This window comes from Bos grunniens, chromosome 5 (assembly GCF_055505025.1).
Source record: "Bos grunniens cultivar Pamir isolate PY7600 chromosome 5, Bosgru_T2T1.0, whole genome shotgun sequence".
In the NCBI taxonomy this organism is placed as follows: domain Eukaryota; kingdom Metazoa; phylum Chordata; class Mammalia; order Artiodactyla; family Bovidae; genus Bos; species Bos grunniens.
In genome coordinates, this window is record NC_141169.1 from 97,851,859 (window position 1) to 97,879,260 (window position 27,402).

Sequence of the window (27,402 nt, forward strand, 5' to 3'; positions counted from 1 at the left end):
GATTGAATTCTTCTCCTCCGGGGGCCAAGAATCCCGGTGTATTCGCGTGATTCAACAACAACCTTTCAGAAGTATAAGACTCTGTAAGGAGCCTTCATAATACTTGACTTTTTTCTATCTCTTTTGTCACATATGTCTGAATCCAATAAGATGAGAAGAGGCCAAACCAACACGCCTCCACAAACCTTAAGTTTTTTCACTGGCCTATTTTTAACTGGTTAATGCCCAAGTTCACATGTGAACCCTTATATATCAAATACAAAAGAGACAAAGCTCCACTGTCTTCTGTACAAAGAACACAGTAGGGAGATTATTTCAAAACCGAAAGCCCTGGGGCAGTTTCTGTTTGGATAACTCAATTTAGCCCTATCCTATCACCAAACAGGTTGAACCATGGATGTGATACTCTACTTAAACCCTTTCTCTTATTTCCCTTAATATCCACCTTCCAGAGCAGGAGATCAGACCTCCCACCATGGGTGAGTGGAACGGTCCCTTCCCTACCGGACTGTTCTAATCGAAGACGAGGGCTCCCAGGGCCCTCTCGTGGCCAACGATCTTTACCTGATGTCCCGTTGAATGCACTGAGCATCTTGTGTGTCCCTGTCACCAGGCAGACAGTTTTGGCCATGTTCCCTGGTGTCAGATCCAAACAGGTAATATCTCGGGCTTCCTCGGGGAGGGGACTAGACCACAGTGTGCTGCCGTTCATCCCCGAAAGGCACACGAGGACAGCAGGGGGTCTTGAGACACCTAAAAGCACACAAGAGACAGCAAAGGGAGGAAGCCAAGGAGATGAGAAGGAGATATGAGCAGGGGACCAGAAAACCTAAAGGACCTGTGTGCTCAGCTCCCTCCCGTATTTCTGGGGAAAAGGTCTGCGAACGGGGCACCTGTCACATCTGTGCAACACATCTCTCATGTAAGGTGAGCTGCCGTGACCTCCTCCAGGGACCTGTGCGCGCCTTCACTCTCACAACATGTCTATTGACATGTCTGTCACCTTGGTCCTGCTAAGCAGGGGTATCCTTAAGGCTAAAGCCTGTCATATTCATTTTTGCATCCTCAGTGCTTTGCAAAGCACCTGGCACAAAAAGCAGCCAACTGCTTTCTGAATAAAAGGAGCAAAATCAAGAACATGAAAAAGGAGTGGTTGGAAACAAAACAAACAAAAAACCCAGAAGGCAAGGTTATGCTCAAAAATTCAAGACTGATCGAGGGACTTCCCTTGTGCCCCAGTGGTTAAGACTCCGAACTTTCAATGCAGGTGGTGCAGGTTCGATCCCTGGTTGGTCAACTAAGATCCCACATGCTGCATGGTGTGGCCAAAAAACACGAAAATTAAGACCAATGTAGAATATGTGGAGAGAAGGGAGCAAAGTGCCTGAATTGTAATCACTGCTAGCAAATGCTGAGAGCAGAAAAAAATCTTTTTTAAAACTAAACCGGAGATGACACATAGCGATGATATCAGGAGGTCCCCTGGTCTAGAGTTCCATGGACTCAGCTGATCTGGTCCCAGCAGGCAAGAATACTTGGGCAAACTTAGTACTGAGGTCCAAGGACAGCTGATAAAGGATAAATGCAGCTCACTTCTTTAACAAACAATCCTCTCCGTTAGGCAGCAACCCTATCAGAAGCATCGTGTTCTCTCTTGCCAGTTTCACATTCACTTTCAGGACGGGCAGACGGCCCAACTCACTTCCCCATTTCTAGCAACAGCTAATAAGGACTGGACATGTAAGTTTTACAGCTTCACTGTACCTAGTCCTTGAAACTGTTAATTATATACAACCAAGGGGACTTACTGGGGGCGTGGAGTGGTTAAGACTTCAAGCTTCCACTGCAGAGGACACGGGTTCAATGCCTGGTTAGGGAACGAAGATCCCACATGCCACATAATGTGGTCAAAAAATTGAAATAAACAAACAAGCTAAAAGCAGGTAACAAACTGGCTCACTCTTTCAGAACTTGTTGCTAGAAGCAGCAATTTACATGGTAAATTGTGGCAATACATGTTATCTCCCAGACTTCCCAGAGATTCTCTCATTAACAGACTTGGCTGTCCTTCCCTCTTCACGTCCCTACCAACTCCACATCAACTGTGACTCATCTTTTTCTGGGTGGTGATGGGTAAGCCCTTCTCTACCAGACCACGACTCCTTGAAGCAGAGACCACTCTCCTTGTTAGCTCAACAGAACCAGTGCAGCTCTATGTAAGGAGCACAGCAGGTCATATAAGAAACGCAGTCCTCCTCACATCCAGTGGCACAGATCTTTGAACCCACTGGCTGGGGTTACACGCACAGCAGTCTGACATAAGGGTCAAGGTCATGAACTCCCCAGAATCTCCAGGCTGTACAATTTGGATCCCAGTTCTACCACTGCCAGCTGTGGGGCTTCAGGCAAGCTCCTTCACCTCACTATGCCTCAGTTTTCCCCATCTGCAAATAGGGATAATAACATTAGTCTGACTTACAGGAACACTGAGGGAAAAATCTATTCATAGTATGTATATACAACAGTACATAGCACATACAAAGTACCATGTGTTCACTTTATTATTATTTTTTATAATTTATAACCAAATCAGGCTGGTCCATCTTATGTCCAAACTCATGGCCTTACCACTGACTGAGTCCTGATATATAGCAAACCGTGCAAAATACCAAATGACTAAAAAAAAAAAAAATCTCCAAAAAGTGAATGGGGCAAGTTTTTACTTCAAAAGCTGATCAATCATAAGCAGAAAAAATATACAATTAAAGTTCAACCATATAAGTCAATTTCTAGGCTAGAGGTTCTTCCCATAAAAAAAAAAAAAAAATTATACCCAAATTGCTTCTACATATTGCACAAGCCCTGGGAAGATATTTCTAATGCTCTCTACAATGTACCTAAACTTTTAATTATTTATGAATGATTAAAAAGTAGCTAGGAGGTTGTGCGTACGTGCTCAGTCACTCAGTTGTGTCCAACTCTTTGTGATCCCATGGACTATAGTGGGGCCAAGCTCCTCTGCCATGGAATTTTCCAGGCAAGAGAAAATTTCTAGGCAATTTTCTCCTACCGAAGAGGGTTGCCATTTCCTCCTCCAGGGGATCTTCCCAACCCAGGGATCGAACCAGCATCTCCTAAACTGGCATCTCCTGTGTCTCGTGCATTAGTAGGCAGACTCCTGGGAAGTCCTAGGAGGGCGTTCTCTGCCTCCAACCATAGCTACTGTATCAGTTTACAGACTGCAGTTCAAATCCACTTAAATGAAGACGGCAGGACAAACCCAAAGGCCCCATGTACCTATACTGAAAATGTAACTTTTTTGTTTCTGCAGTTGACATGCATCAGCTGGGGTCCCCCCAAAAAACAGCCCACTCAAGTAGGGTAAGTTGTGAAGGTTTAATAAAGACATAAAGATGTGGTCAGGGTGTAGAGAAATCACAAGAGACAATACAGTCCCTCAGAACTGTGACCACTCCCAGGGCCCAAGAGATAGGGGAGGAAGGGAGTCTCAGAAGCCAGAAAAGGAAGGTCCGTAGGAGGACCACCTTGAGATAGACTGTGACCTCTGATCAAGGAGACCCAGCGGGGAAAGCCCAGGAAATAAATACCCTCTTGTTACTCTGCCTCTCCTCCAGCTTATGGCCTGTGCTCCCCACTGGCCAAACCTAATGGAAGCCTGCAGACTGGGGAACCTGCTGACTTAATGCATACGGGTCCACTTCTCATCCCTCAGGGAGTAGGACGGGGAGCAGAGACAGAGGAGCAAACAGATGGGGTTAGAGGAAAACACCCAGGCAAGACGTACATGCGTAAGGATATGTTAGAACACCAGTAAAAGCTTTCTTCCAGGGATGAGAGCCTATGTTTATTATCATCTAAGAGGCCTGGTAGAACTGACTCAGGGAAAATTCAAGCAACCTAAGCGCTGGTGCTATTCACGGCAGGCGTGTGGCCAAGAAACCTTGTCTCTGGATCTCAGGGTCGTCGCTGAACAGGGAGGCCACTGAAAGTGCCGGGCAGCTCTCACCTGCCATGACTTCTTCCAACAGGCATTATGTACAAGCTCCTGCGTGAACTTGGCTTATGTTTAATGCCCAGGGTTTCTAGCTGCCCTTAGTGAGAGGCACAGGCAGAAGTGGGTCTGTGTATCATATCATACCTAGGGATGACCAGTTTCATCGGGTACGAGGGATCGCCAAGGGCTTTCTCCTCACTGTAGACCCATCAGCTCACAACCCCAGTGCCTCTCTTATCTCACACCCTCCAATCAACCAGCTCTTCCCACCCAGGCCTCCAAAATCCACCCTCTTACCGGCCGCGCTCCCGTTCCCTGCTGGTACGAAGGAGAGGAGCACGTCTCGCAGGCCGTCTCCATTTACATCCGCCAGGTCCAACGGCGACAGGTCCCCACCTGATGGACACAAGAGGCACAGAGCCCTCAGCAAGTGACACAGGCCAGCGCCCTGCGCCAGGCTGGACAGGGAATGCGCCATAAAAACCAGGCAGATCTCAGCTCCTGGATGAGATACACAGACCCAGTTCTGCCTGTGCCTCTCACTAAGGACAGCTAGAATTTCTGGGCATTAAACGTAAGTCAAACATGAGAAGATTCTGGAAGGTGGAGAGAAGGCAGATCGGCTGCGGATGGTAAGCCTCGAGTAAGGACAATCTGGGGGTTCCCCTGGGCTTTCTTTGACCTCACATATCCCAGGCAGGGTGCTGCAGAAACTGGCACCCCAGAAATGCCAACAGGGACACACAGGAAGGCCCCAGAAAAGCTGGTCTCCAGCCAAAGGACAGGAAAGGTGCAGCCCAGCAAGACGAAGAAGTTTTCAACAATAACCATTCTACTCCAGGCAAAAACCACAGATAAAACTGTGGCCCCACCCAGGCCCACAGGACAGGCCAAATGGAAACCCTTTCTAAGTAACAAGGCCCCTCTCGCCCCAGGGTCATGTCAGAGAAGTCGGGTGAGGAGGCTGGACTCTCATCCTCGCCCAGCAGCACTCAGGCTTCCACACACAAGGGAAGCCTAGAGTCCTTCCTCCACCAAGCATTCACGGGGCAGCCCCCCACCCCTGGTGTCCTCAGAGGCCTGGACTTCCTCGTCCACCGAGCAGTGACAAGGTAGGCAACATCACCCCTCCACACACACACACACAGTGTGAGTCAGAGGCTGACTGTCAAATTCGGAGAGAATTCACACGTGGCTGGTGGAAGTGCAAACTGGTACAACCACTATGGAAAATGATTTAATATAAACTCCTAGATGTGTGGGCTTCCCAGGTGGCTCAGTGGTAAAGAATCTGCCTGCAAAGCAGGAGACACAGGTTTGATCCCTGGGTCAGGAAGATCCCCTAGAAAAAGGAATGGCTACCGACTCCAGTATTTTTTTTTTTTTTTTCACTCCAGTATTCTTGCCTAGAGAATCCCATGGACAGGGAAGACTGGCAGGCTATAGTCCATAGAGCTGCGAAAGAGTCTGACACAACTAAAGCAACTTAGCACGCACGTATGCCTAGACATACAACACACCCTGCCAACCAGCAATTTCACTCCCAGGTTTATGCTCAAAGGAAATCCTTACATACTCCATCAGGAAACACATTCCGGAATCTTCTTAGTGGTACTGCTGCTGCTGCTTAGCTGCTAAGTCGTGTCCGACCTCTTTTGTGACCCCATGGACTGTAGCCCGCCAGACTCCTCTGTCCATGGGATATCCCAGGCAAGAATACTGCAGTGGGTTACCATTTCCTTCTCCAGGGTAGTGGTATTAACTTTTTTTTTTTTTTTTTTGGTATTACTTACTTTTAAAAAATAGAAACCACCTAAATGCTCGCCAACAGTAGAATGGATCACTAAATCACAGGATATTCACACCACGGAAAATTAGTGGTGAAAATAAAGAAATTCTAGTGACAGTACATTGATAACAGATAAACCTCAAACATTTTCTTTAAATATGCTGAACAAAAAAGCAAGTCACAGAAGACTGCATGATTATATTTATATGACATTCAAAAACAAGCAAAATTAAAGGATGGATCATTTAGGGATACAAATCTATGTGGCAAAACTTTAAACACAAGGAAAGGAATACTGACAGGAAACTCAGGACAGCGGAACCCTTTGGTGGACAGAGGGGATAAGGTGAGGAGGTGAAGGACACTTGGGGGAATTATAAGGTCTATGCGCACAGACTTTTCTCGGCCTCAACCTCAGGTGATAAGATTGTTCTTTTCTCCTGCTATACAGAGAGCATCTTTCTTTCACCTGGGAGTTTCATCTCCTGCTTTTAGGAAGGCTCGAAGATCAGTGGCCCTCTTGCACCTGTTGTTGTTCAAACACCTTCAACACACAACAGCCAATCCGCCAAAGTGCCACAGTTGGGCTTGTGTGTTCTGAGCCCCTTCTGCCTGGTTCAGTTTACAAGAGACAGGACCATTCAACACTAACAGTTAGATGGGATCTCCAGACTTGATTCAGAGTAAGTTGTATTAAAGAAACCTGCTTTACCACCTAAGTGTCCATCAACAGGAATGGATAAAGTTAAGATGTGGTACACTGCTATATTCAAAGTGCATAACCAACAAGGATCTCAATAAAGATACAGCACATGGAACTCTACTCAAATTATGTGGCAGCCTGGATGGGAGGAGGGTGTGGGAGAGAATGGATACATCTGTAGATATGGCTGAGTCCCTTGGCTGTTCACCTGAAACTATTACAACACTGTTAATTGGTTATATATCCTGATACACAACAAAAAGTTTAAAAAGAAAAGATATATACCCTGTATACAAATATGCATGCTGCTACTGCTAAGTCACTTCAGTCGTGTCCGACTCTGTGTGACCCCAGAGACGGCAGCCCACCAGGCTCCCCCATCCCTGAGATTCTCCAGGCAAGAACACTGGAGTGGGTTGCCATTTCCTTCTCCAATGCACGAAAGTGAAAAGTGAAAGTGAAGTCGCTCAGTCGTGTCTGACCCTCTGCGACCCCATGGACTGCAGCCCACCAGGCTCCTCCGTCCATGGGATTTTCCAGGCAGGAGTACTGGAGTGGGGTGCCATTGCCTTCTCCGATTACAAATATGCATACATATATACAATGGAATGCTACTCAGTCATAAAAAAAATGAAATGTGCTATTTGCAGCAACATGGATGGACCTGGAGGGTATTATGCTAAGTGAAATAAGGCAGACAAAGACAAATACTGTTCAGGATCACTTATATGTAGAATCTCAAAAATACAACAAAACGGTGACTGTAACAAAAAAAGAAGCAGACTCACAGCTACAGGGAACAAACCAATGGTTACCAGTGGAAGGGCAGAGCAACACAGAGGATTTTTTTAAAAGAGGTTATTATGGGATTATAAGAAACTACAGGTGAGAAACTTCTGAAAACTGTAGAGCACCATAAAATTTAAAGACTCTTTCCTTCAATAAAAAATATAATTAAAATAAAAAGTAAAGAAACCTGCTCCAAAATGAGTCAAATAGCCAGAATTACTTGGGTAGCACCATTCCAACCATTAAGAGCAGGAAAAAAAAAGTTACCGCAAGAAAGCAACCCTCTTTTTCTGGAAAAGAAATTATTTCATAAACAACAGTGTCCTACTGCAAAGCACAGGGAACTATACTCAATACCCTATGATAGCCCACAGTGGAAAGAATCTGAAAAAGAAGCTATAGATATAGATACAGCTGGATCACTTTGCTGTAGGGCAGGAACTAATGCAACATTGTAAGTCAACTATGAAAGTGAAACTGTTATTCCTTCTGTCATGCCCAACTCTTTGTGACCCCATGAACTGTAGCCCACCAGGCTCCTCTGTCCATGGGATTCTCCAGGCAAGAATACTGGAGTGGGCTGCCATTTCCTCCTCCAGGGAATCTTCCCCACCCAGGGATTGATCCCAGGTCTCCTACACTGCAAGCAGATTCTTTACCCTCTGAGCCACCAAGGAAGCCCCCCAAATCAACTATATTTCAATAAAAAAATAAATTTTAAAAAATTATTCGAAAATTCAATTGAGACTGGGCTTCCACAATCAGCGACCGCCCAAGTGCCCTACAGGAGCCCTACAAGGCCTCTGGCCTGGCCAGGACGGGAGCCTTACTTTCTTTGTGAATCCTCCTTCCCCCGGCTCTGCCCTCCCCTGATCCAGCCTCAGCTGCACATCTGGAGCCCAGCAAACCAGGGCTTTCTCCTCTCTGTGTCCAAATAAGACCTTCCCCCAGTAGAAACACAGCCAGCCATCCTCCCAAGATTTTGGAACCGTACTGATCCATCTTTTTGTCTTATGTCCAACCTTAACTTCCAAACCGTCTCTGCACACAGCAAGAGAAATGGTAGGTGACACACGTTAACATGTAAAGACTTGAAGGAAATTTTCAATGTCATCAGGCACTTTCCAGAATGACACACGATGGAGTTTTACAGACTGAAACCCCCCCACCCTACCCCCTCCAGCCGCTTACCTCCCTGGGGACCCAGGTGGCGGCTCCACGTGCTGTGCAGGTCTCGGGGGGGACAAGGGATCAGGAAAGCACACACGAGCACTAGGACCATGGAGACCACCAGCATCAGCAGAAAGACAGATGTGCGCACACAGGACACGACGGAGGAGGCCGCCTTCTGCTCCAGGGCCCCCAAGGGCTCCAAGGGGTACCCCTCGGGGGTAACCTCGGAGAGACGTGGCTTCCCAGCCCCTGCAACCTCGGCATCCGAGTCGGGCTCCGGTGCCTCCCCCAGTGGGCTCTTCCCGTTCTTGACCCCTCCGTTCTTCTGCTGCAGGTTAAGCACCAGATCATCTTCACTCTCATCGCTGTCGGCCTGTGTGAGGGGGTCATACTCCCCCAGGTCCGGGCTTTTCTTCCCTGAAAAGACAGAAACCCAGACGGTCAAGGGGGACTTGCAAGGAAGACCCCTCAGTCAACACATGGAAACTGGAAACACCTAGGAGAACACACAGAACAGAACAGGTCTAGGCTGATAAGCCTGGACCATGGAGCCATCTATAAAAACAGATGCCAGTGAAAGGGGGAAAGGATGGGGGAGAAAAAGAAAGAAAATCACAGTGTTCTGGAACAGGGCTCCCCAACAGAGAACTGGGTCACACAGCAGGAGGCAAGAGGTGGGTGAGCAAGTAAAGCTCCATCTGTATTTATAGCCATTCCCCATCACTCAGCTTCCCCTGTGGCTCAGCTGGTAAAGAACCCGCCTGTCAATGCAAGGGATGCGGAATCCCTGGGTTACGAAGATCCCCTGGAGAAGGAATGGCAACCTGCTCTAGTGCTCTTGCCTGGGAAATCCCATGGACAGAGGAGCCTGGCAGGCTACAGTCCATGGGGTTGCAAAGAGTCAGACGTGACTGGGCGCTCCTGCACACGCGCACATACACACTCCGTCACTCAAATCACTGTCTGAGCTCTGCCTTCTGTCAAATCAGCGGCGGCATTAGATTCTTATAAGAGTGTGAACCCTACTGTAAACAGCCCATGAGAGGGATCTAGTATTCCACCAGACCAGTCCCTGGTGCCAAAAAGGTTGGGCACTGCTGTTCTAAAATTATCACTTTCATGAATTTAAGAACATTCGAAAAGAAATAGAAAATAGCTAACTTCAAATACTAGTTTTTTTTTAAAAGTTCTGTTAGTTTGTGTGATTCTCAGTAACGAAACGACCATGGCTCTTCCATGGGTCTTGCATACACCTAATGTGTATATTTCCTTTGATTTTCGTACAGTGGTGATGTTCCAATCTGTCCCATGACTCCTCTAAACTTTTAGAACCATTGTTCTCTGCACACCGCTCCTCACAGGCCAATATGTGTGACTTCCCAGTAGTTTCTGGGCTTCGCAGGTGGCGCTAGTGTTACAAGAACCCTCCTGCCAATGCAGGAGACATAAGAGACTCGGGTTCAATCCCTGAGTCGGGAAGATACCCTCTAGGAGGAAATGGCAACCCACTCCAGTATTCTTGCCTCTGTCCGTGGACAGAGGAGCCTGGTGGGCTACAGTTCATAGGGTCCCAAAGAGTCAGACACAACTGAAGCGACTTAGCACAAAACTGTTTCTACAGAAACCACGAAGAAAGTCAAATGCTGAAAGTCACCTGGAGACATCTTACCAAAAACTTAGTTTTGAGAATCTTCCTGAGAGTCTAACACCCTTTCAGTGCATGTTTCAGTAAACAATGGTTACCTGAAAATTGCTATTCTGATCCTGCAGGCTGGGAGTGGTGGAATCTAGCAGGCATGTGGAGATGGAGGACTTGTCTTGACACTAGTTTACACAGTAAGCACCCCAGTTTTATTTAGACCGTGTCTTTGCTGGGGTGGCAGGAGGCGGACATTTACGAGGGTAGAGGGGGTTAAACCTTCCTCCCAAGCCGCCCCCTGCTCTAAGTGCCAGCAACTGGAGGAGTTTATGCCTTTATTTCAGGCTTATTATGGTTGTTTAGTCACTAAGTCGTGTCCAATTCTTTTGCGACCCTATGGACTGTAGCCCACCAGGCTCCTCTGTCCATGGAAAAGCAAGAATACTGGAGTGGGTTGCCATTTCCTTCTCCAAGGGATCTTTCCAACCCAGGGATTGAAACTGTGTCTCCTGCATTGCGTCTTCTGCGTTGGCAGGCAGATTTTTTACCAACAAGCCACTGTTATGAGGATTAAATAATACATGCATGGTTCTCGGTGCTGACGTAAGAGTCAAGCTCAATAAATTTCAGCTTCTGTTATTACTGTTGGTATTCTATCTCTCCTCTGCCCTCACCCCATCTCCTCATCCCCAGGTTAAATATCTCTACCTCTTCAACCCATTACTTGAAGAAGTATTATTTCAGGTGTCCATGACACCCCGGTCCCTCTCCTCTGGACACAACATGTCCATGCTCTTCAAAGACAGTTCCCAGACCTGAATATGGTCCCAGGGGTGTGGTCTGACCAGGGGAGGGCAGAGGGGCCACTACAATTCAAAACCTGTAACTAGGATCAAACCAGTCAATCCTAAAGGAAATCTACCCTAAATATTCATTGGAAAGACTGACACTGAAGCTGAAGCTCCAATACTTAGGCCACCTGATGCAAAGAGCTGACTCACCGGAAAAGACCCTGATGCTGGGAAAGACTGAAGGCAGGAGGATAAGGGGGCGACAGAGGATGAGGTGGTTAGATAGAATCACTGACTCAATGGACATGAATCTGAGCAAACTCCGGACATAGTGGAAAACAGGGAAGGCTTGCGTGCTGTAGTCCATGGGGTCACAAAGAGTCACAACTTAGCAACTGAACAGCAATCACCACCACCTAGGATCAGGCCAGCTTTCTTGGTCGTCCCATCACTGATTCAGCTAAAACTGATTCAACAACTGATTCAACTAAAACTCCAAAGCACTTTCTACATATGCTCAAGCCATCCTACAATTACATGATTTTTAGCATCAAGTGAAAAATTCAGCATGAACACTAACTGAATTCCATTTTCCTAGTCAGTTTTCAGCATGCAACAAATACGGCCTAAAACAGCATCTCTGCCAAAGTGAAATTATGACTGTAATACTAGTGAAAAAAACAGTTTAAAGGAAATCCATTTTCATTTTATGATATACTATCACAGGGAAGAAGAGAACTTGACTGCAAATGCTGCAGAGACTTGTACAAATTCTTTAATAAATCTATAAATTACAAGCATTGTTTGAAAATCAAAGCCTCTGTCGAACTGGTCCCTCTAAAAAGATTATGTGCTGCTAGTTAACGATGGCAAAGGATGACCTTTCTGTCAGTCTCTCCCTAAAACCAGAGGGGAAGAAAAAGAAACAAAAATAGAAAAAGAATAAAAAAGGAAACAGCCACATCCCCAAACTGTAATTTATGAAAAGTCGTTGCCAAAGGCAGTGAAACTTGCATCCAACTGAGGAAGTATATTAAGAATAGGGACATACATCTCAGGTCTCCAGCAAGGAGCCGAGTTCACGCAATTAATAATAGTGATGACATGGAGGACCAGTGGAAATGTACTAAGAGCTACTATGCCAGGCACTGGTCCATGCGCTTACAGGGGTTAACGCATTTAATCCTCACAACCACCCCAGGAGGTAGGTGCCATTATTATCCCCACTTTATCAACAAGAAGATTAAAATATAAAGAGGTCAGTTGCCTGAGATCACAGAATTAACAAGAAAAGCCAGGATTCAACATCAGGCAATTTGATTAGAATCCACGGCTCTAACCAATCAGTTGTGCTGCCTCCCTCGTTCCCCAGATATAAAGCCAAACCAAATAATCTTTTGCTCAGAAAGACAAAGCGTGGGGGTCCCAGAAGCATCAATGAGCCTCATTCAACACCACAGTGTGAACAGCCAAGATAAGACTGAAGAAGAAAGAGAACGAGCTTTTCTCTTTACAAGAAGCAGGCTGGCAGTGCAGCAGGTTAGAAAAGGTAACATTGGCAGTTCTCAAGGGGCGGATTTTTTTGGACAGTGTGGGTCCAATCAGGAGACAGAAACCAGCCACTAATTCAAACAGGACAGTTTCATGCAGAGACTGATTAAACAGTGAAAGGAAAGTAAATATAAACCTGGGAAGAGAAATCCAAAAGGTATCCTGGAATGGGGAGACTGTAGCCCAGAAGAAGAATTGGAATTTAAAGGGTCCAGATCCACGTTTACAGATCAGACAACAAAAGCGAACGTGGAGCTCAGGGTCAATAAACTGACAACTGGCACAAGTAACAAGGGACTTCCCCGAGGGCTTACAGTGTAAAGAATCGGCCTGCAATGCAGGAGACACAGGAGAGTCGGGAAGATCTCCTGGAGGAGAGAATGGCAACCCACTCCACTATTCTTGCCTGAAAAACCCATGGACAGAGGAGGCTGGTGGGCTACATCCATGGGGTCGCAGAATCGGACATGACTGATCATGCACGCACAATAAGAAACAAAGAAGTAAATGCTAAACCAGCATTCTGAGGCCCTGCGACAGATGCCAGCCTGTGACGAAAGCAACATCCACAAAGGAAGAGCGCTGGTGGGAAAGGGATTTGAGTTGACAGCCTAGCTTAGGTTCCAGCCTCAGCTGCCCAAATTCATTCGGCCTCTGCCCATCAGTCAGCCAATAGCTGGCTGTAGAACAGCCACCCATCCAAATACGAATAGAAATCAGAACACAGCCATCATTAGTACTCAGTCCATAAGCTACTGCAAAGTTCTACAAACACTCAAGAAAGAAATTACAACAAAACCCAGCAAACAAAAACCCAGCTACAGAACAAATGCTGGACAAGTGATACCACGAAATGGAAGAAATAGTGAACAGATACTTCCCCCTAGAATCCAAGAAATTGAAGCAATTGCCTTCTCTGAAATAAGGGCTCATGGAAAAACAGAACATTTCTAAGAAGAAATGATGATTCAACAGAGAAGATGTAAAGTAAACAAGGAGGACTCAAGAAAATGATGGAAGGAAAGAATAAAACAATCTTACAAAGGATATCCTTATTGGGATTGGCAAAAAGAGCTGAAAGGCTGAAAAGAGCATCAGAGATGTAAAGGTTAGACTGTGAAAATCAAGCAAGATGAAACAGAAATAACAAGGGCTCAAAGTTTTGAGCACTTACTATACTCTCTTTCAAGCCTTTTAACTGCCTTAGCTCAGTAAATTATCATAGCAACTCTTTGAGGCAGACACAATTTTATCTCCATTTTAAAGACGAGGAAACTGAGGTTTGGAAGTTTAAGGCCCATAGTTAAACAGCAAATAAGCGATAGTACAAGGATTCAGTCCCAGGCAGTGTGGCTTGAAGGCTGTACTATCTCGGCACTTCATAAGAAAAATAGCAAGGTATTTAAAAGGACTAGAAAGAAAAGGACAGATATAGAGGATAAAAGTGATCCAATCACGTAACTGAAGAAGAAAATAGAAAAGAGAATGGAACCAAAAATTATTTAAAAGACATACGAATAAAGCTCCTGCAGTTAAGGGTTAGTTGCTCAGTCATGTCCAACTCTCTGGGATCCCATGGACTGTAGCCCACCAGCTTCCTCTGTCCATGGGATTCTCCAGGCAAGAATAGTAGAGTCGGTTGCCGTGCCCTTCTCCAGGAGATCCTCCCAACCCAGGGATCGAACCCAGGTCTCCTGCATTGCAGGTGGATTCTTATAATTTGAGCCAGCAGGGAAGCCCATACGAAAAAGGTTCCTACAGTAGAGCAAGACCTGAAACTGCAGAATAAGGTGTCCACTGAGTCTCAAGAAAAACTGATACAGAGCAATCAATACTGAAATATATCCTAGTAAAGGCAAAGAACTTCAAGGACAAAGACAGAATCCTATGAGCAGCCAGTCAGTCCAAGAGAAAAAAAGCAAGTCACGAATGGTGGGAACAAAAATCAGGCTGACTTCTCCACAGCAAAACACATTACTAAATGACAGTGCGGCAATATGGAAAAATCCTCAAAGAAAGAAAATGAGACCGCAAAATCCAAGAACTGACCCAGACATGATATTTCTGAAGTACAGAGGCAAGCACAAAAGATCACATACGCTTTCTTTAAGGGATCACAGATTACAACCAGTGCTTGGCTAAATTACAGAGGAAAATAAATATTGACTTTTTTACTATTAATATGTATTTTTCCAGAACGTGCAAAAACAACCTTCCACTTAATTATTACAGAAAGTTTCAATTACAGAAGTCCTAAGTAAAATATTTTTTCTATCTATTCACAGAAAAAGAGTGAAATATATAGTACATCACTTGCCTAAAGTTACACTCAGGCTGAGGAGTAACATCCAATCCATGCTTCAAAGCTCAGGGAACTTTACCAACATCTTGTCTGCTGATTTCAGCCACCACCCACATTTTTAGTCAATGAAAGGTTTTCAGAAAATAAAGAGAGGACACTGATTTCAGAATGTGCTTAGACTCTCAGTTGTGTCCAACTCTTTGCAACCCCTGGACTGTGGCCTGCCAGGCTCCTCTGTCCAAGTGGGTTGCCATTTCCTTCTCCAAGGAATCTTCCTGACCCAGGAATAAAACCTGTGTCTCTTACATCTCCTGCATTGCCAGGTGGATTCTTTACCACTAGTCTCACCTGGGAAGCCCAATTTCAGAATGCTGCTGCTGCTGCTGCTAAGTCACTTCAGTCGTGTCCGACTCTGTGCGACCCCATAGATGGGAAGCCCACCAGGCTCCCCTGTCCCTGGGATTCTCCAGGCAAGAACACTGGAGTGGGTTTCCATTTCCTTCTCCAATGCATGAAAGTGAAAAGTGAAAGTGAAGTCGCTCAGTCGTGTCTGACTCTTAGCGACCCCATGGACTGCAGCCCACCAGGCTCCGCCGTCCATGGGGTTTTCCAGGCAAGAGTACTGGAGTGGGGTGCCATTGCCTTCTCCGAATTTCAGAATACATCAGTGTAAATAAGCTTCCCACGACTGTCACTTTTAGAAAGACAGAGGATGCTGGGCAAATAGCAATCCAAAAATGAGACAGAGGAAAATATCAATAGGAAAGAGATGCAACTGTACCAGTCCCAAGTGTTTTCAGGAAAACATACTATAGTGTGTCCTACTCTGTGACATGCACTATACTTTACACAGACTTTCGCCTACACTCTACTGTAGCTAAAGGTAAATCACTTCCATCATGAATTAGTTTATCCAAGGGCACAGAATCATTCCATGTTACACATAATAAAGCAAACCATTACAATAACATTATGCTCTTCTATTCCCTTCCGTGTTTGACCTTTAAACTTTTAAATGGACTAAAAATACATATTCTTAAGAGATAAGATGCCCCACCAGCTGCTTTATGAATCTCACATTGTCCTTCTGTTACTAATTAACTGCATTCTATGCATGTCGGCCAAATGTCTTTCCATCTTGAGCTTGATGAAAGGATATGCAACTGAAAACATCCCAGGGACTGCTCTTTCTTCACCAGGTTGATGGACACTGGCCATGAGCACATTACATCAGGCCTCCCTCCAGTTACCACATTTGTAAAGATCATACTGCTGCTGCTGCTGCTAAGTCGCTTCAGTCGTGTCCAACCTTGTGCGACCCCATAGACGGCAGCCCATCAGGCTCCCCTGTCCCTGGGATTCTCCAGGCAAGAACACTGGAGTGGGTTGCCATTTCCTTCTCCAATGCATGAAAGTGAAAAGTGAAAGTGAAGTCGCTCAGTCAGGTCCGACTCTTGGCAACCCCATGCACTGCAGCCCACCAGGCTCCTCCGTCCATGGGATTTTCCAGGCAAAAGTACCGGAGTGGGGTGCCATTGCCTTCTCCAGATCATGGTGCTAATGATGAAGATAATAATGCCTGACACTTACTGAATAATTAACATATATCAAAGGTCAACAAACTTCTTAAGCACATCCATCTCTTTTACTATCCCAAATAACCCTACTGTATGGCTAACAGTGAAAGGTTCCATAATAATATTATTAGTACATATGAAGAAACTAAAGGTTAAAGAGAATCTGATAAAGAGTGGATTAATCCAAGTCGGTCTCATGCTCTTCACCACCATTCTGTTCTGCTTCCTTACACATAAAAATAGTAAGGATGTCATTGTGGTGATTTTGCAATATCTACAAATAACAAATTATTCGTACACCTGAAACTAATACAATACATCAATGATATTATACATTGATTATACATCAATGATACTCAATGTAAAAAAAGAAAAAAACAGTGAGGATGTTAACTAAAGTAACATGATACAGTAGCCAAAACAGGATAACAGCTTCACAGACCCAACTATAGAGTACCCAAAAAGGGCTTTCAGAAAGCAACTTCCATCTAATATAAAAGCTAACAGTTGTATTTGTGGTAGAAGGGAGAAAGGGTAAGAGGGAGAAAAGCAAAAGCATAAGAAAAAACCCCCTAAGACCCACATCACCTAAAAAAACATACAGCCTTTGTACCTGGGCCTAGACTCAACATTCGAAAAAGGAACATCATGGTATCTGGTCCCATCACTTCATGGTAAACAGATGTGGAAAAAGTGGAAATGGTGTTAGATTTCATTTGGGGCTCCAAAATCACTGTGGACAGTGACTGTAGCCATGGAATTAAAAGACACTTGCTCCTTGGAAGAAAAACTATGACAGCGTGTTAAAAAGTTGAGACACCACTTTGCCGACAAACATCTGTGTGGTCAAAGCTACGGTTTCTCCAGTAGTCATGTATGGATGTGAGAGTTGAGCCATAAAGAAGGCTGAGCACCGCAGAATTGATGCTTTTGAACTGTGGTGTTTGAGAAGACTCTTGAGAGTCCCTTGGACAGCCAACAGATCAAACCAGTCAATCCTAAAGGAAATCAATCCTGAATATTCATTGGAAGGACTGATGCTGATCCAATACTATGGCCGCCTGATCGAAGAACTGACTCATTGGAAAAGACCCTGATGCTGATAAAGATTGAAGGCAGGAGGAGAAAGGCAACGACAGAGGATGAGACAGTTGGACCCATCACCAACTCAATGAACATGAGTTTGGGTAAGTTCCGGGAGTTGGGATGGACAGGGAAGCCTGGCGTGCTGCAGTCCATGGGTCACAAAGAGCTGGACACGACTTAGCGACTGAACAACAACAGCCTGGACCTCAAAGTGTCGAGAGTACCTGAGTGCTCAGGGCCCTACTGCCGTCCACACACACAGGTCCAGGACCAGACTGTGCTTCCCCCACCCGGTCAGCTGACACACTTACTGCATCTGAATACTCCAGGAGCAACGATGAAGCCTCAGCATGCAAAACAGCTCAAGAGTTTCAAAAGCAAGATTTTTTGTTTTGCATTTCCAGCCTTTGAGAATGACAATTAGCTATATGAGAGGGGACGAGGGGCTTCCCTTGTGGCTCAGCTGGTAGAGAATCTGCCTGCAATGCAGGAGACTTGGGTTCGATCCCTGTGTTGGGAAGATCCCCTAGAGAAAGGAAAGGCTACCCACTCCAGTATTCTGGCCTGGAGAATTCCATGGACTGTACAGTCCATGGGGTCGAAAAGAGTCGGACACTACTGAGCAACTTTCACTTCACTTCACTTCAGAGGGGGTGCGAGGGGGGAAAAGAATCTAAAAGAAAAGGAAAAACAAAGCTAAATATGTCTGACATCCCATTACCCCTTGGGAGGATATCTATGCTATGCTATGTAGGCGTGCTCAGCCATGTCTGACTCTTTGTGACCCCATGGACTACAGCCTGCCAGGTGCCTCTGTCCATGGGATTCTCCAGGCAAGAATACTGGAGTGGGTTCTCATTTCCTCCTCCAGGGGATCTTCCCAACACAGGGATCGAAGCCGAGTCTCCTGAGTGGAGTCTTTATCACTGCATCACCTGAGAAGCCCATGGGAGGACACTACCCTACACTAAGGATATACACGGCTACTCTCTTCAAAATAAATCCTGCAGGTTAAGGGTTATCCCCATTCTATTCCAGTGTTACATACACACTCCAACAGAGAGATCAACGTTCCTTCCAAAGTTATAATGAGACCATGTGCAAAGAAAAAGTGTCTGAAGTCATGAAATCTGGGGACAGAAATGCAAATTCATATCAAATTCACAACCAACCCAGTGTCAGCTGTGGCACAGTATAGCAGACTGGAAACTCCTTGAGAACAGGGACCCTCCACTGGGTATCCGCCAGACACCCAACCAGCCCTTTCTACCCATGCTGGGCAAGCAGCTGCGTTTCTCACTAACAACTTACCAGCAAACAAACAGTTTATAGTTTAATGTTTAAAATGTATTTAGGTGGGACTTCCTTGATAGTCCAGTGGTTAAGACTTTGCTTTCCAACGCAGGGGGTATAGGTTTGATCCCTGGTCGGGGAGCTAAGATCCCCCATGCCTCACAGCCGAAAGAAAAAAAAAAAAAAACCAAAACATAAAACAGAAGCAATACTGTAACAAATTCAATAAAGACTTTAAAAATGGTCCACATCAAAATAACAACAAACTTATTTAGATAAAAGCATAAATTTTTCTAAAGCCTTAAAATCTAAAATGTATTTGAGCAGAATAAATATACTTTTATTAAAATAGCAAGTTTCTAGCAGGACAGTTCCATTCTGGAGGTTTAAAAGGAAAACCAAAACCTTGGAGCTGTTGCCCCCAAGTACTGAATTAGCTCTGACTTCACCACTAGTGCCTCCTTAAAAGAATATTCCATCCATTATCTGCAACTTACCGGTGCAAATAAATTATCCTCATAAATGCTCAGGCTTGAGAGCCTGAGGCTGAACAAGTGGAACCCAAGGCCCAGAATCTAAAGTCAGAAGACCCCCCATGTTCAAGTCCAGGCTTTTCCTATGCTGTTTGTGCGACCCTGGACAAGTCAATTTGACAGATAATTAATTTTTTAGAAGGGGAAATACCTGTTCCACCTACCTCACCGCAGCATCAATGTTGTCATTAAATGGGGAGGCTGCTCCAAAGGGGTCACTCGCCATCCTGCCGCCCTCTTGCCCCCAACCCCCAGTCCAGCCCAAGACGGAAAGAGTTGGAGACCCTCCCGTAGGTCCTTCGCGGCGCTCGGGAAAGGATGCTAACCTCATCGCCCTCCCCTGGGGACGGCGGCGACGCGCGCCCTGACATCCGCCGCCGCCGCAGCGCCAGGCCACCATCCCGGCGCGCCTTCAGGGTCCTTCCCCCAGCGTTTCCCAGGTTCGCCCCGCGCCGGCAACCTCCAACCCGCCAGGCGCCTCTTTTGCCCCCTGGTGGCGCGTGGACCCCAGCCCGCGGGGGGCTGCACCGTCTCGCCTCCGCGCGCCTGCAGCTCCGCTCAGGCTGGAGCCAGACTCCGATAGGCTTCGCCCCCGGGAGCCTGGAGTCCCCACCCCACCAAGTCCGGCGTGGGCGGGGTGGTCGCGAGGTTGCAGCTTACCGGGGAGCTTGAGCGCCCTGGACAGCACGGTCGCCATGGTGGAGGCCCCGGTGCGCGTGCGCGCGCTCGCGTCCTGCCGGGAAGTGTAGTTCGCAGTCGAGGTGCGCGGAGCCGGGACCTGAAAAGGTGGGAGCCGGGCGGCGTGGCAGGGCCTGGAGGAGGCGTCCGCTGCCGCCTCCGCGCCCACGTGCGCGCTCCTGTCCCTCCACCCCGCCCCCTCCGGGACAGATGCCTTACTGGGCAGGTCACGTCACCGCGCTGAGCCTCACTCTCCTCCTCCGTGAAATGGGGATCTGATACAGCCCACTGCTTGCAGTGAGCACGGAATGAGATAATAGATAGGAGGCAAGGGTTGTGAAATACGCCTGGGCTTTGGAGTCAGACGGGTTTGAATTCCGCCCACATCCCTCGCAGGGCAAGTCACTTGTATGACTAAGCTTCAGCTTAGATATGGAGATAATAGCACCTACTTCAGGAGCATATTGTGAGGATGATATTACATAATCTATTTAAAACGCGTAGCACACAGCAGGCACCTAGTAAGTGTGTTTCTCTACGTTTCTCAGGTTAAAGGCGAGGTTTCCCCTGGAGCTCTAAGCTTCATCTCTGGTTACCAGTTCTTTACAGGGATCCACTCAGCACCCTACCCCGCAGCTTCCAGCTTGAAAGGTCGAAGAACGCAAGATCAGACCTGTTTCTTCCCCTCAGGCACCAAGAGGTAGGCATTTTAGTCCAGGAATGCTGAAGACATTATTTATCTTAGAACTGAAGCAGACCTTAGAGACTTCATGTTTTACTGAAGAGAAAACTGAGATCTATAAAGGTGATGTGACTTGCTGCTGCTGCTACTAAGTCACTTCAGTCGTGTCCGATTCTGTGCGACCCCATAGAGGCAGCCCACTAGGCTCCCCCATCCCTGGGATTCTCCAGGCAAGAACACTGGACTGGGTTGCAATTTCCTTCTCCAATGGATGAAAGTGAAAAGTGAAAGGGAAGTCATTCAGTCGTGTCCGACTCTTTGCGACCCCATGAATCGCAGCACACCAGGCCTCCCTGTCCATCACAAACTCCCGGAGTTCACTCAGACTCACATCCATCGAGTCAGTGATGCCATCCAGCCATCTCATCCTCTGTCGTCCCCTTCTCTCCTGCCCCCAATCCCTCCCAGCATCAGAGTCTTTTCCAATGAGTCAGCTCTTCACATGAGGTGGCCAAAGTACTGGAGTTTCAGCTTCAGCATCGTTCCCTCCAAAGAAATCCCAGGGCTGATTTCCTTCAGAATGGACTGGTTGGATCTCCTTGCAATCCAAGGGACTCTCAAGAGTCTTCTCCAACACCACAGTTCAAAGGAATCAATTCTTCGGCGCTCAGCCTTCTTCACAGTCCAACTCTCACATCCATACATGACCACAGGAAAAACCATAGCCTTGACTAGACGGACCTTTGTTGCCAAAGTAATGTCTCTGCTTTTGAATATGCTATCTAGGTTGGTCATAACTTTTCTTCCAAGAAGTAAGCGTCTTTTAATTTCATGGCTGCAGTCACCATCTGCAGTGATTTTGGAGCCCAGAAAAATAAAGTCTGGCACTGTTTCCACTGTTTCCCCATCTATTTCCCATGAAGTGATGGGACCAGATGCCATGATCTTAGTTTTCTGAATGTTGAGCTTTAAGCCAACTTTTTCACTCTCCTCTTTCACTTTCATCAAGAGGCTTTTTAGTTCCTCTTCACTTTCTGCCACAAGGGTGGTGTCATCTGCATATCTGAAGTTATTGATATTTCTCCCGGCAATCTTGATTCCAGCTTGTGTTTCTTCCAGTCCAGCGTTTCTCTTGATGTACTCTGCATATAAGTTAAATAAGCAGGGTGACAATATACAACCTTGACATACTCCTATTCCTATTCAGAACCAGTCTGTTGTTCCATGTCCAGTTCTAACTGTTGCTTCCTGACCTGTATACAGATTTCTCAAGAGGCAGATCAGGTGGTCTGGTATTCCCATCTCTTTCAGAATTTTCCACAGTTTCTTGTGATCCACACAGTCAAAGGCTTTGGCATAGTCAATAAAGCAGAAATAGATGTTTTTCTGGAACTCTCTTGCTTTTTCCATGATCCAGCGGATGTTGGCAATTTGCTCTCTGGTTCCTCTGCCTTTTCTAAAACCAGATTGAACATCAGGAAGTTCACGGTTCACGTATTGCTGAAGCCTGGCTTGAAGAATTTTGAGCATTACTTTACTAGCATGTGAGATGCGTGCAATTGTGCAGTAGTTTGAACATTCTTTGGCATTGCCTTTCTTTGGGATTGGAATGAAAACTGATCTTTTCCAGTCCTGTGGCCACTGCTGAGTTTTCCAAATTTGCTGGCATATTGAGTACAGCACTTTCACAGCATCATCTTTCAGGATTTGAAATAGCTCAACTGGACAGCTTTGTTCATAGTGATGCTTTCTAAGGCCCACTTGACTTCACATTCCAGGATGTCTGGCTCTAGGTCAGTGATCACACCATCATGATTATCTGGGTCGTGAAGATCTTTTTTGTACAGTTCTTCTGTGTATTCTTGCCACCTCTTCTTAATATCTTCTGCTTCTGTTAGGTCCATATCATTTCTGTCCTTTATCAAGCCCATCTTTGCATGAAATGTTCCCTTGGTATCTCTAATTTTCTTGAAGAGATCTCTAGTCTTTCCTATTCTGTTGTTTTCCTCTATTTCTTTGCATTAATCGCTGAGGAAGGCTTTCTTATCTCTTCTTGCTATTCTTTGGAACTCTGCATTCAGCTGCTTATATCTTTCCTTTTCTCCTTTGCTTTTCGCTTCTCTTCTTTTCACAGCTATTTGTAAGGACTCCCCAGACAGCCATTTTGCTTTTTTGCATTTCTTTTCCATGGGGATGGTCTTGATCCCTGTCTCCTGTACAATGTCACAAACCTCATTCCATAGCTCTTCAGGCACTCTATCTATCAGATCTAGGCCCTTAAATCTATTTCTCACTTCCACTGTATAATCATAAGGGATTTGATTTAGGTCATACCTGAATGGTCTAGTGGTTTTCCCTACTTTCTTCAATTTCAGTCTGAATTTGGCAATAAGGAGTTCATGGTCTGAGCCACAGTCAGCTCCTGGTCTTGTTTTTGTTGACTGTATAGAGCTTCTCCATCTTTGGCTGCAAAGAATATAATCAATCTTATTTCGGTGTTGACCATCTGGTGATGTCCATGTGTAGAGTCTTCTCTTGTGTTGTTGGAAGACGGTGTTTGCTATGACCAGTGCATTTTCTTGGCAAAACTCTATTAGTCTTTGCCCTGCTTCATTCCGTATTCCAAGGCCAAATTTGCCTGTTACTCCAGGTGTTTCTTGACTTCCTACTTTTGCATTCCAGTCCCCTATAATGAAAAGGACATCTTTTTGGGGTGTTAGTTCTAAAAGGTCTTGTAGGTCTTCATAGAACCGTTCAACTTCAGCTTCTTCAGCATTACTGGTTGGGGCATAGACTTGGATTACTGTGATACTGAATGGTTTGCCTTGGAAACGAACAGAGATCATTCTGTCATTTTTGAGATTGCATCCAAGTACTGCATTTCGGACTCTTTTGTTGACCATGATGGCTACTCCATTTCTTCTGAGGGATTCCTGCCCGCAGTAGTAGATGGCAAACAAAAGTTCTAAGAGATCTCTCACTTGGACTGCCTCATTTGCATGAGAAACAGTCCTAGGACTGTCCTGTGGGGGTAATCCCAGCATTCTAACAGTTATTCCCACTGCACTTTACCCCACACAAAAATATAATATCACTCATGTCAACAGAGGGAAGATTCTGGAGCCAGGCCATGTTTGCATGAGCATGCATGGTGAGTCGCTTGTTCCATGCTTTTTGACCCCATGGACTATAGCCCAGCAGGCTCCTCTAACCATGAGATTCTCCAGGCAAGAATACTGGAGTGGGTTGCCATGCCCTTCTTCGGGGTATCTTCCCCACCCAGGGATCAAACCTGGGTCCTCCATATTACAGGTGGAGTCTTTACCTTCTGAGCCAACAAGGAAGCCCTTGAGAATTAAATGGACACATGCAAAGCACACAGAACCATGTGTGCCACTGCGTGTTTTGTGTTAGCTCTCCTTTTTATTAATAATTTACTACTTTTTGACAATGTAACTAATAATAAATTTAATAGTACTTTAGTTAGTTAGTTAAGTCGCTCAGTGGTGTTCGACTCTTTGTGACCCCATGGACTGTAGCCCACCAGGCTCCTCCATCCATGGGATTCTCCAGGCAAGAATACTGGAGTGGGTTGCCATTTCCTTCTCCAGGGGATCTTCCTGACCCAGGGATCAAACCCAGGTCTCCCACAATGCAGGCAGACGCTTTCACCTCTGAGCCACCAGGGAAGCCCCCTAATTAACTTAGTAATAAATTTAATAATACTTTAAGAGATTAGTAAAATTAGTTGTTTATTCTTTGTGTGTACTACCATTCCCGAAACGTCCACTGACACTTCTCTGGAGGTATGATTAAAAACCACGTTTGACATCTATGTGGGTCATCTAAGAAAAGCACCATGACAGGTCACAGTAAACCAGTAGAGGCTTACCTGATATTAGATTAGCTAACTGGAACACATTCTTGAGATACAAAGACTGAGAAAAATAACCTTTAAGCTGAGTAGAATCAGTTTCTGCTGTAGGATAGGAACTTGAGTTTCTGGGAGACGATGCCTGTGAACTGAAATAGCCAGAAATACAGGAGAGCAGGGAAGGAGAAAATCTGTTCATTTTTCTTAGTGAAAGTCCCTTTTTATGTGATGAAAGTAAAATAAATTGTACAAGGGAATTTCCTGGTGGTCCAGTGGTGAAGACTCAGGCTTTCATTGCCTTGGACCGAGGTTCAGTCCCCGGCCAGGTAACTAAGATCCCAAAAGCCGCACAGTATGGCCAAATTTTTTTAAAATTTTTAATTAAATTGTACAAAGTTTGATTAAAACTTTGCTTAAAACTGTACTGTTGGGACATCCCTGGTGGTCTAGTGGCTAAGAATCCACACTTGCATTGCAGGGGGCACAGATTTGATCCCTGGGTCAGGGACCTAAGGGTAAACACTCTGCCTGCAATGCAGAAGACCTAGGTTCGATCCCTGGGTGGGGAAGATGTCCTGGAGAAGGAAACGGCAATCCACTCCAGTATTCTGGCCTGGAGAATCCCATGGACAGAGGAGCCTGGCAGGCTGCAGTCCATGCAGAGGCACTGAGCCACTAACACCTTCACTTTCACTTTTCAGGAAACTAAGGTCTTACAGGTGTGGCCCCTGAAATAAATCAAATAAATAAAAATAAAATTCTAAAAAAGAAAAGAGAATAATAGCATGCATTAAAAAAAAACAAACTATCATCACCCACAGCACTTACATTCGTGCAGCACATAAGTGTGTGTAATTGTATATGCATCCCACAGATACGGCATCTCTAGCCCTTTTTATGCCTAATCTTTTGGGCATTCCCCCTTTCCCCATCATCACCCCAGCTCTCCCAAAATGATTTTCAGGGGGACACAGATGCCAAGGAGTCCCTCCCTCGTGGCTCCCTGACCTTACCTCCTCTTTGGCTCTCTTAACTCCAGAAATCTCTCCCATCCCCTGCACTTTTTCCCCCCATTTTAACACAGGAACCACAGCTTAAAACAGCGTTTCTCACATTTAATGTACTTTCGTTCAATTACAAGAAAAAATTCAAAGCAGCCACCGAACAAATCAGAATCCTCGACTTTTACCTAAAGAAAACGTGTGACATGCTCTCTGTCACCTGGCGTTCTTAAGTGCCTTGCTGTGCAAACCGCCCCCCACCCCACCCCCCACACTGAGGGCACCCTGGAAAATGCAAACGCCTGGGCTTCCTGGTTTTCTTACCTGACCTCTCTAGGAGGAGTGAAACAAGGGGGGCTGGGGAGACAAGCCTGAAGACAGCCCCCCCTGTCTGACCACTGTGCCTGCCATGAAGAGAAGAAATTCTATATCTGACAGTCACAGCTGAAGCCACGGAACCTATTCTGGTCTCCCTACAAGGATCTGCAGTGAGATTATTCTTCCTCAACCTCCTAAGCTTCCAATACTTGGTGGTGGAAAACCGTATTTGCTGATTTTTATGACCATTGTGATGCCCAGTGTGTTAGTCCCTCAGTCATGTCCAACTCTATGACCCCATGAACTGTAGCCCACTAGGCTCCTCTGTCCAGGGGATTCTCCAGGCAAGAATACTGGAGTGGGTAGCCATTCCCTTCTCTGGGGAATCTTCCTGACCCAGGGATTGAACCAGGGTCTCGAACATTGCATGCAGATTCTTTACCGTCAGAGCCACCAGGGAAGCCCTCAGTTCAGTCAGTTCAGTCGCTCAGTCGTGTCTGACTCTTTGCGACCCCATGAATCACAGCACACCAGGCCTCCCTGTCCATCACCAACTCCCGGAGTTCACTCAAACTCACGTCCATCGAGTCGGTAATGCCATCCAGCCATCTCATCCTCTGTTGTCCCCTTCTCTCCTGCCCCCAATCCCTCCCAGCATCAGAATCTTTTCCAATGAGCCAACTCTTCGCATGAGGTGGCCAAAGTATTGGAGTTTCAGCTTTAGCATCAGTCCTTCCAAAGAACACCCAGGGTTGATCTCCTTTAGAATGGACTGGTTGGATCTCCTTGCAGTCCAAGGGACTCCCAAGAGTCTTCTCCAACACCACAGTTCAAAAGCATCAATTCTTTGGCACTCAGCTTTCTTCACAGTCCAAATCTCACATCCATACATGACCACTGGAAAAACCATAGCCTTGCCTAGACGGACTTTTGTTGGCAAAGTAATGTCTCTGCTTTTGAATATGCTATCTAGGTTGGTCATAACTTTTCTTCCAAGAAGTAAGCGTCTTTTAATTTCATGGCTGCAGTCACCATCTGCAGTGATTTTGGAGCCCAGAAAAATAAAGTCTGACACTGTTTCCACTGTTTCCCCATCTATTTCCCATGAAGTGATGGGACCAGATGCCATGATCTTAGTTTTCTGAACGTTGAGCTTTAAGCCAACTTTTTCACTCTCCTCTTTCACTTTCATCAAGAGGCTTTTTAGTTCCTCTTCACTTTCTGCCATAAGGGTGGTGTCATCTGCATATCTGAGGTTATTGATATTTCTCCTGGCAATCTTGATTCCAGCTCGTGTTTCTTCCAGCCCAGCGTTTCTCATGATGTACTCTGCAGAGAGGTTAAATAAGCAGGGTGACAATATGCAGCCTTGACGTACTCCTTTTCCTATTTGGAACCAGTCTGTTGTTCCATGTCCAGTTCTAACTATTGCTTCCTGACCTGCATACAGGTTTCTCAAGAGGCAGGTCAGGTGGTCTGGTATTCCCATCTCTTTCAGAATTTTCTAGTTTCTTGTGATCCACACAGTCAAAGGCTTTGGCATAGTCAATAAAGCAGAAATAGATGTTTTTCTGGAACTCTCTTGCTTTTTCGATGATCCAGCAGATG

General features: G+C 45.9%; 1 protein-coding gene across 7 annotated transcripts in view; it reads right to left on the bottom strand.

Annotated features, from left to right (window-relative positions):
* FAM234B (family with sequence similarity 234 member B) overlaps positions 1 to 20,266 on the bottom strand; it is a 40,284-nt gene extending 20,018 nt beyond the window's left edge. For 4 of the 7 annotated variants that reach the window (XR_015164237.1, XM_086401940.1, XM_086401941.1 and 1 more), the window contains exons 1-5: positions 20,139 to 20,266; positions 19,902 to 20,019; positions 8,488 to 8,886; positions 4,313 to 4,411; positions 565 to 753 (exon numbers count right to left, since the gene is read on the bottom strand). Coding sequence is in view for 5 of the 7 variants with exons in the window: in XM_086401940.1 (XP_086258066.1) it covers positions 565 to 753; positions 4,313 to 4,411; positions 8,488 to 8,886; positions 19,902 to 19,938 (724 nt within the window). In the remaining 2 variants the exon portion in view is untranslated. Of the gene's footprint in view, positions 1 to 564; positions 754 to 4,312; positions 4,412 to 8,487; positions 8,887 to 19,567; positions 19,706 to 19,901; positions 20,091 to 20,138 lie in introns of those variants that run through there. The other 3 variants (XR_015164238.1, XM_086401942.1, XM_086401943.1) reach the window with 2 other exon arrangements.
* Positions 20,267 to 27,402: the final 7,136 nt, after the last annotated feature.